The 9,251-nt window shown below is 51.4% G+C and overlaps 1 protein-coding gene across 1 annotated transcript in view; it reads left to right on the forward strand.

Annotated features, from left to right (window-relative positions):
- Nmt1 (N-myristoyltransferase 1) overlaps positions 1–8,636 on the forward strand; it is a 39,268-nt gene extending 30,632 nt beyond the window's left edge. The window contains exons 8-12 of the mRNA XM_057775337.1: positions 242–350; positions 2,116–2,286; positions 3,303–3,470; positions 4,273–4,410; positions 5,628–8,636. Of these exons, the coding sequence (XP_057631320.1) occupies positions 242–350; positions 2,116–2,286; positions 3,303–3,470; positions 4,273–4,410; positions 5,628–5,648 (607 nt within the window). The 3' untranslated portion in view covers positions 5,649–8,636. The remainder of the gene's footprint in view (positions 1–241; positions 351–2,115; positions 2,287–3,302; positions 3,471–4,272; positions 4,411–5,627) is intronic.
- The last annotated feature ends 615 nt before the right edge of the window (positions 8,637–9,251 follow it).

Below are 9,251 nucleotides of genomic sequence, written 5' to 3' on the forward strand. Positions count from 1 at the left end.
CTGCTTGTGCTCCCCAGACAGCTGCTCTACAGGAGAATGGCTTTTGAAATGGAAAACTAGGGAGGAAAAGTTCTTGGAGGGCCCTTGGCAGCCCTGACCACTGGAGAAAGCTGAGCCTGCGCCTCCAAAAAGGGACTCATGACACCTGCTCGCCGTCTGGAGGTCCCCTGCACTTGCCCTCCTAATTAGCCGGACCGGCCAGAGTCCTCTGAGGTCAGACAGGACATTTGTGTCCCTACAGGTACTGGCATCGGTCCCTAAACCCTCGGAAACTGATTGAAGTGAAGTTCTCCCACCTGAGCAGAAACATGACCATGCAGCGCACAATGAAGCTGTACCGACTGCCGGAGGCCAGTGGGGCTTGGGTGGTGGGCAGGCGTGGGGCGGGGGGGGGGCAGGCGCGGGGATTGGGGGAGCCCCTAGTCACCAGCTTCTTGTGTCTCACTGTCTACAAGGGTTATTTTTATTTTATTTTCTTGGTTTTCCCAAATCTCTGCCTGTTGACTGGGATTAACGGCATGTGCCACCACCACCCCAGCAAGAACCCAGATTTCTGCTCCCTTCCCCACACCCAGAATGGCTCAGAGGGATTGCACAGCCTGGAGTAACCAGGTCTTCGGTTCTAGATCTCAGTCTGCCTACTTTCCCAAAGAAATGGGTGTCTCGTTCTCTAGTCATGCCTGCTTTCAGGACTGAGCTGTGACCTGGCCTCAGAGCACATCCAGGTGCCTGTCAATCCACAAAGAGTGCTTGCTGCTCAAATGTCCGCTAGGTTGAATCGGTCGATCTGTACATGGGCTTTCTCGCCTTGACTTAGTCTCACACTGCATTAGGTTCATTGTCCTGTCTTGAGAGAGTGCTACATCGTAGTACATACTGCCAAAACAGATTTGGAAAGCTGAGTGTGATATCTTGTGCCTGTGATCCCAGTAGTCAGGAAGAGGAAGGTGAGGAGTTCAAGGCCAGTCTTGGTATAGGAAGCTTAAGGCCAGCCTGGGCTACATGAGACCCTGTCTCAAAAGAGAGAGAGAGAGTGAGAGAGAGGGTGGAAGGAAGGAAGGAAGGAAGGAAGGAAGGAAGGAAGGAAGGAAGGAAGGAAGGAAGGAAGGAAGGAAGGAGAGATTGGAAAAAAGTTAGGGCTGTGGAGACGTCTTCTCGTCTCCTGTGTCATGCTGTTCTGGGATCCAAAAGAGTGTGTGGATCTCCCTATATTTGGATAAGAAACCCAATGTGGGTATATTTTCAGGGTTTGAGAGGTCACTGTGGGGACAGCCGTGATGAATGAGGTCAGCAGGCATTTCCTAGAGAGATCAAGATTATCAAGGAAATTTGAAGGGTAAAGGTCCAGATTGAAGTTTTGTGCACATGCATTTGTCTAAACAATCTCCAGTGTCGTTCTCTGCCTTCTGCTTTGTCTTACGGTAGGGTCTCTTTATGTTAGCCTGTGGACCCCAGGCTAACTGGCCCAAGTTACTCTGCCTTCCTGCTGTCTCTGCCTCTTTTCTCCCTGGAGGAGCATTGGGTGCTTACACTATTGCATCTGGCTTTTACATGGGTTGTGGGGATTTGAACTCAGGCCCTCATACTTACACAGTAAGCACTTTTACCCACTCACCATCTCCCCAGCTCCACACTGAAGTTGTAAAGTGGTCCCTGTCCTGGTTGTATGAGGCAGTGGCAGGCATGTGTCATTGTGACTCTGCTATTTTCAGTTTGGACCAGCCCTCTTGTGTGGCCTGAGCCTCTGGTGCGAGTCTGTTAGCCCTAGGACTTGTTCCGCAGGATCATGTGATTTCCTTCCACTGAATTCGATTGGCCCTAGAGTAGCAGGTCACATGCTTTGTACAGAGGGACACAAGGAAGGGAGGGAGGCCTGTATTTTCTTAGGGTAGACTAGAGCCACATAGATAGAAACAAATGTCACCGGCTCTGCCCCAACATTAGCCTTGCCAAGGAGGGAAGAGTGAGCCAGATTCCCAGAGGTAGGTTGAGTCTGGGTACTCTCAGGTCTGGTGGTGATGCTGAGGATGGCCTGGGTTTTGCTCTTGAAGGCCTCTGTGGGCAGGTCCAGGCTGATAGGCATATCTGATGCCATCTTTTCTGTCCTCCTTTCAGACCCCTAAGACAGCTGGGCTACGACCAATGGAGAAGAAGGACATTCCAGTGGTGCATCAGCTGCTCACCAGGTACTTGAAGCAGTTCCACCTCACGCCGGTCATGAGCCAGGAGGAGGTGGAGCACTGGTTCTACCCCCAAGAGAACATCATTGACACTTTTGTGGTAGAGGTGAGTTGGCCATCCAATCCCAGAGAAACAGCTGGGTTCCCAGAGAGCTGGTATTACCATGTTAGGCTTCCTGAAGTCTTTGGTCCTCAATAAACCGGGGTCATAGTTTACATTTGTTGAAAGATCCCTCTGATCCCCCACCTCTGCTCAATATGGAATAGAGAGCGCCACACCTCCTAACCAGGAGAGCTAGTGTGGTCCAGACACTGAAGCCGAAGTCTGAGAATGCCAGCCACATGAAGAAATTCCTGGCCATGCCCAGAAGAGTTTCTTAGTCCACAGTCCAGCCTGGTTGTCCTCAAGAGCCGTTAGCCTCTTGTCACACATGCAGTGTTCACCCTTTCAGCTGCCTGAAAACTGGGTGAGAAAGCCGGGCAGTGGTGGCGCACGCCTTTACTCCCAGCACTAGGGAGGCTGAGGTAGGCGGATCTCTGTGCAGCCTGGTCTATAGAGTGAGTTCCAGGGCAGACCCCTAAAGCTACCCAAAGAAACCTGTCTCAAAAAAACAAAAAACAAAGAAAAAAGACAACGAGGAGAAAGAAAGACGGATGGACGGAAGGAAGGAAGGAAGCAAGCAAAAGGAAAATGGTGTGAGATTAAGATGATCACTGGGCTGCCTGTTGTCTACATTTGTGATAATGCCTGTTGTCTACATGTGTGATAATGCCTGTTGTCTACATGTGTGATAGTGCCTGTTGTCTACATGTGTGATAGTGCCTGTTGTCTACATGTGTGATAATGCCCGTTGTCTACATGTGTGATAGTGCCTGTTGTCTACACGTGTGATTGTGCCTGTTGTCTACACATGTGATAGTGCCTGTTGTCTACACGTGTGATAGTGCCTGTTGTCTACACATGTGATTGTGCCTGTTGTCTACACGTGTGATAGTGCCTGTTGTCTACATGTGTGATAATGCCCGTTGTCTACACGTGTGATAGTGCCTGTTGTCTACACGTGTGATAGTGCCTGTTGTCTACATGTGTGATAATGCCTGTTTATTTCATCTTTCCTTCAGAACGCGAATGGTGAGGTGACTGATTTCCTGAGCTTTTATACGCTTCCCTCCACCATCATGAACCATCCAACCCACAAGAGTCTAAAAGCTGCTTATTCCTTCTACAACGTCCACACCCAGACCCCTCTTCTAGACCTTATGAGCGATGCCCTTGTTCTAGCCAAAATGGTAAGGAGTAGACCAGACCAGAGGTCTGGGGAAACTCAAGGGAGGGCCTTTTAGCAGTAGTGAGCACAGCTCAGGAATTTGCTACCCATGGGCTGGGAGGCCTTGAGCTTCCTTAGTCCCCGCTCTCAGAGTCCCAGTAGCTCTCAGCCACACACTCCAGTCTAGAAGAGGTCAGAGTCACTGAACTCCTTGTTTGGGGAGCTGACTGGGCAGCCAGCTTCAGGGTTAGGGTTCTTTTGGCTCTGCAGCATGGGAGGGGAGCCTGGGCTCTGCCCTGGTGAATGATTGGAGTGGCTGGCTGGAAGGCGGAGGTGGTAGGCCTCTCGTCAGCCTGTCTTCTTGCTCTTATTCTCAAGGTTCCTATGTCTACTTGGACCTAGGCCAGCCTCTGTGGGCAGGCCAGTCCTTCTCCATGAGAACAGATCAAGTTGGTGAGATTTTAGAAGTGCCCTTGTCACAGCATCAAGCAGCCTGTAATGCATGTCATAACTGGGAATCTGGGAGTTGAGTGGCCATAGAGTTAGGAAGCTGATAGGAACTGACTCTTTGGGGAGGAGCAGGCTCCAGTTTTGATCCTCTCGGAGAGACACTGAGGAAGGGTGGCCTTTGAGTGGCCTGAGGACGGTCTTGGAAGTTAGTACATCTGGAGACCTCAGTGCTAACTGGAGTTTGCTGACCAGGATGTAGCTGGAGCCTCCAAAGGAAATGCCCTGTGGCTGGCTGCCTGTTGGACAGCAGGGGGAAGTGGGGGAAGTAGCCTTCCTGGCCTCACCTCTTGTCATTTCTCCTTGCTACCCTGCAGAAAGGGTTTGACGTGTTCAATGCACTGGATCTCATGGAGAACAAAACATTCCTGGAGAAGCTTAAGTTTGGCATAGGGGACGGCAACCTGCAGTATTATCTGTACAATTGGAAGTGCCCTAGCATGGGGGCTGAGAAGGTATGTATGTCACAGCCGGCGACTCCAGCATTGTAAAACAGCACAGAAATACTGCGTCAGTCTAGGCCTCCAGTTGGTGCTTAGGCTTTGAAAAGTCAGATCCGTCTGATGACCAGGCCAGCTGGTGAGGGTGGACAGGCAAGGAGCCTCTCTTCCTGTCTGTTGGGGCAGGGCATCCAATGCTGTAGTTTTTGTTGTTTACTGGTCCTGGAGTTGAACCTACAGCCTCACGTATGCTAGATAACTGTGTGCCTTGAATTTTTTTTTCTTTTCTTTGTTTTTTCTTTCTTTTTTTAAAAATTTATTTATTTATTTTACACACCAGCCAGTTTTCCCTCCCTCCTCTCCTCCTATTCCCGCCTCCCCATCCACTCTTGCTCCGTCTCCATTCAGAAGGGGTTAAGCCTCCCATGGGCATCAACAAAGCATGGCATATCAAGTTGAGGCAGAACCAAGCTCCTCCTCCTAGCATCAAGGCTGGGCAAGGCATCCCACCATGAGGGATAGGTTCCAAAGAGCCCACTCATACATCAGAGACAAGTCTTCCTTAAATTTAAAAATATATGTATGTATGTATGTATTTAATTTGAGACAGGGTCTCATATGTAGCCTAGAACTTGCCATGTTGACCAAGATGGCATCGAACTCACTGGTCAAAGAGTCCACCTGCCTTTGCCTCCCAAATGCTGGGACTGAAGGTGTGACACCATACTTTGTTCTTTTTTGGGTACAGGATCTCACTAAGTTGCCCAGGCTGGCCTTAACCTCAGACTTTGTACTTAAGGTTCTCCTGCCTCCTGTTGTCGAGGGGCTGGAGTCACAGACCTGCACCATCAGGCCCACGGTTTTGAGGAACTCATACATGGCTGGCCAGTCAGGGTCTGTTTCCTGTCCTGGACTGCTATTCTTGTCTCAGTGTGGCCCTTTCTTGCCCCTTCATCCCCCACCTCCTCAGCATCCAGCGTTTACGGTGTGCTGCCCATGAGCTGAGTGCGCGGGCGCAGTGTTCTTCAGGCTGCCACCGCTGCCTTCCTTTAAGGGTCTGAAAGAAGCGTGCACCCAGCGAAGGCTGGTGAAGCCTGCGCACAGCGTCCACTCTTCCAGAGCAGACGTTTTCCTCTAAGCTCGGTGGGACTGAATCACAGGACTGGGGAGAGGGGAACATTGTCAACTGACATTGTCAACTCAACATGACCTTTCCCCATTGGCTCTCCTAGGTTGGGTTGGTGTTACAGTAACCAGTTGCCAGTGCAGAGAATTCAGACCAGGAAGCGGAACCCCACCACTTGTCGGTCCAGCTTTCACAAATGTGAGATTTCTGGCAAACAGAACAGAACTGAACCGGCTTTATCAAACCGCCAGCGAACTTGACAATTATATTGCAATGGCGTAGGCTGCGTGATGTCACCTTTGGCCATGTTTCTGGTCTCCCTGTTTTCAGTGAATAGCATCCTCGTGCAGCCGTGATCAAGGGAATGTAACTGCTGAACCTAGCTCGTGATTGGCATATTATGGAGTTAACGGGTGAATAATAAAAGTATATATATTATATATATATATAAATATTTTAAATATCTTTCATGTTCCATGTACAAGGATGTTGGTCTCTAATGAAAAAAGAAGCTGAATCCAGTCATTCTATAAAATTCGAGCCCAAGGACAGTGGCAGACAGACATGTATGGCACAGTTACTGTTTCTTCAGAAGCAGGTGGCTGTTCTTGGGGAGCAGGAGAAAGGAGATCTAGGGAGCCTCACCCAGTCCCCCTTTGGAATTGGCTGCCTGGCTGGCTTTGAACAAGAAGGGAAGGTGGAGGGGCTGCTAGCTCAGGAGAGGGCTTGTGTCTCCAGGATGGTAGGACAAGCTCCTGGGGTGGGCTGCCCTGGGAAGAGGCCAGACTACTGCATTCTGAGACTAGGAAGTGGTGACAATCATGGAAACAGATTTCCTTAATCGAGTCCCTCTTCCACCTCCTGGACCGTCTCCAGTAGGAGATGATCCGACCAAGTGATTTTAAAGGCTTTTGAGCCGGCTGGTGCCAACTTTCCTGGCACGCGTTCCTTGTGAGACTTGGCCTTCACCACCTAGGATGGTCGGCTATTTCAAAGGGGCCTTGGACCTCTTTATAGTATCTGGATCTTGTAGAGACCGTGTCAGTGCAAGCTGTCATCTTGGTGCAAAGAGAGAGTATGCCAGGGAGGCTGAGCAGGGGTAGTGTGGTGATGCCCAGGCCCTCCAGCCCCTGCCTGTGCCTTCGCACCCATTCGCTGTCTCCTTTCCAGGATGTACAGCCCACGGTGGCTGCAAGAAACAGTCACTAGAGACGATCTAGACTTGGCACATCACCACTTTCTGATTACCACCAGTGCTGTTGTGTGCATTTTTGTGGTGGCAGTGATGGTTATTGATGCTGTCAGCTCCTCCAGAGTGATCAAGCCCCTGAGCACATGGCTGCCCATGTGGGCATTCTACAGTGGGGTTCAGCCAGGTGGCCTAGGAGGACTGGGCTGTACTGTCAGCAAGCCACATCCAGCTCCTTGTAACCTGTGCTCTAGGAGAAAGCCCCAAATGATATGTAGTGGGGGTTTCCTTACTCTTTCACCTCTTAGCATCTTGGGGGCGGGTGTGGGGGGATCTTGTAGGGGAAAGAAGCCTTAGCCACGAGCCAGGTTCAGCCTTGTCCCCTGAACTGAAACTGTTCTGCGGGCGAGCAGGGGTTTTGCGTCAGGCTGCGACTTCTACAGAAGCTACCGCTGCATCTCCTTAGCTGAAGGGAATGTGTGCTTGGGATGCTGCCTGCTTCGTAGACTGCTGCTGTGGGCAGAAGCTCTGCTGTGGGGTCCTCAGAGGGCTCTAGGACCCTTCTTCCTGTCGCTGTCCTGTGCTGCGAACTGCAAGTGCCAGCGAAGGGGGCTGACTTGTGACGCCAAGGTACTCAGACCAAAGAAGCCGCTGCTCTTGGCAAAATGTGCACTGAGTTCTACAGATGGGAGGAGTCAGAGAGGCAGGGGCTCCCTCAGCCTCATAGTCATCAGATGCGGTGTTCTAAGTGCCCGTACTCCTAAGGAACAAAGCACTCCAGTCTTTCCTACTTGGGCGGGCCTGGAATGTGGAAAGGCCTCCTCTCTTCATCTTCATCAGTTGGGAACCAGCTCTCAGCTCAAATTGCCTCTGAGATTTGGGGTATACAAATCTGGAGTGAGCTTTGGTTTCATTGACCCCGTCATGGAACAAAACAGTGAGTCCCAGGGGCTGCCCTGGAAGAAACCGATCCGCCAGCAACAACTCTGTCCCCAGAACCAGGTGACTTGCTCTGCTTCTGCTGCTGCCTCATGATGGGCGCCCTGCCCGGGTCTGCGGGAGTTGGCTCAGGGTTGTTTTTAAGTCTTGTTTTTATCCAAACTGTCCTGGTGTCTTCACTCAACCCTCATGGGAGCAGGGGCTAAAGAGCACCGTCATGGGGGTCAAAGCTGCTCCACAGTCTTAGAAGAATGGCAGCCCTATGACTGGCTTGAACCAAACAAGAAGGGCCCTGGGGCCACCAAGCTGACCTGTCTCAGTCAGCCACTATTAGAAGGCCTCTGTGGGCCTGGTCCCAGCCCTCCATCATGTCTGAAGACCTTCCCTCCCTGCCTTTGGATTGGCTCTACCATGAATTCCAGTCTGTAGGAAGTGAGCTGGGTAGAAAAGCCTTAACCCTGGTCTGAGGCCTCCATGGGGCTCACTCCCCATCGTGCCTGTGTCTGGAGCTGTTGGCGTCTGAAGGTTGACTCACACCGAGCTCTAACACTTTTTTTTAATGGAAAATTTCAGGCCTTGCCCTTCTTTTTGCCATTTGTCCTCCTTACATGCTGGCATTCTGAAGCAGGTGTCTTTGTGGTGTTGAATTCTGTCTCCAAAGATGACCAGCATTAAACCAACCTGGGGGCCTAAAGGCCCTGGACAGTTTTCATTGGCCTGTCTACAGCCTAAGAGAGAGAGACTCTCAGGTCAGGAAAGGGAATTAGAGTGTCTCTTGTGGCATGGTCGGCCTGCCCTGGAACCAGAGGAGACCTGTCCTGTCCTGCTGCAAAACGCAAGCCGGTCTCCAGACACTCACCTAAGGAGATTTAGGACAGTCTCATTGACTTAGACTGACTGAGTGGCAAGCAGGTGCTGCATCTGGGGCCAGAGAGAGGGCTTCACTTTTGTTTTGGCTTTTCTTTGGGCTGTACTGGGGGCGTTCATTGCCGGGGTGGGGGTGGGGGCAGAGATACCAAACACATTGTTCCACTTGTTTCTAATAAAGGAAGCAGCTCAACGGACTGGTCTCTCCTGGTGTTCCTCTGGTCAGCAGCAGGTGGCAGTGGAGCAGAGCCCAGGTTAGGGCGAGGTGACAGGAAAGCCCCGCTCCCCAGGACCACCATCACCAGGCCAGCCTTACAAGATGACTTCTCCCTAGCCTTTCCCATCCCACAGAGGAGCTGGCACTGAGGCATCAGTGAGAAGAATCTTACACATGCTCAGCAAGAACTCTGCCACCGGTGTGTGCGTGCGTGCGTGCGTGCGTGTGTGTGGTGTGGGGAGTGAGATGGTGGAAGCACACACCTACCTCAGGGATTCTCTTCTCCCCTTCCAGGCATTGAACTCGGGTCAGCAATTCTGCAATGAGCACTTACCTGCTGATCCTAGCCCTCGTTTGACCTTTTATTTGAGACAGTCTCAGTAGGAATCCAAGGCTGGCCCTTTAACTTGTCCTGCTCCAGCCTCTCAAGTAGCTGGGATTAAAGGCCTGTCCCACCAGGCCCAGCTAAAGAATGCTGCTGTACTGTGGGTTAGCTGGGGAGGCAAAGCTCTTCTGGG

This window comes from Chionomys nivalis, chromosome 7 (genome assembly GCF_950005125.1).
Source record: "Chionomys nivalis chromosome 7, mChiNiv1.1, whole genome shotgun sequence".
NCBI classification, from domain to species: Eukaryota; Metazoa; Chordata; class Mammalia; order Rodentia; family Cricetidae; genus Chionomys; species Chionomys nivalis.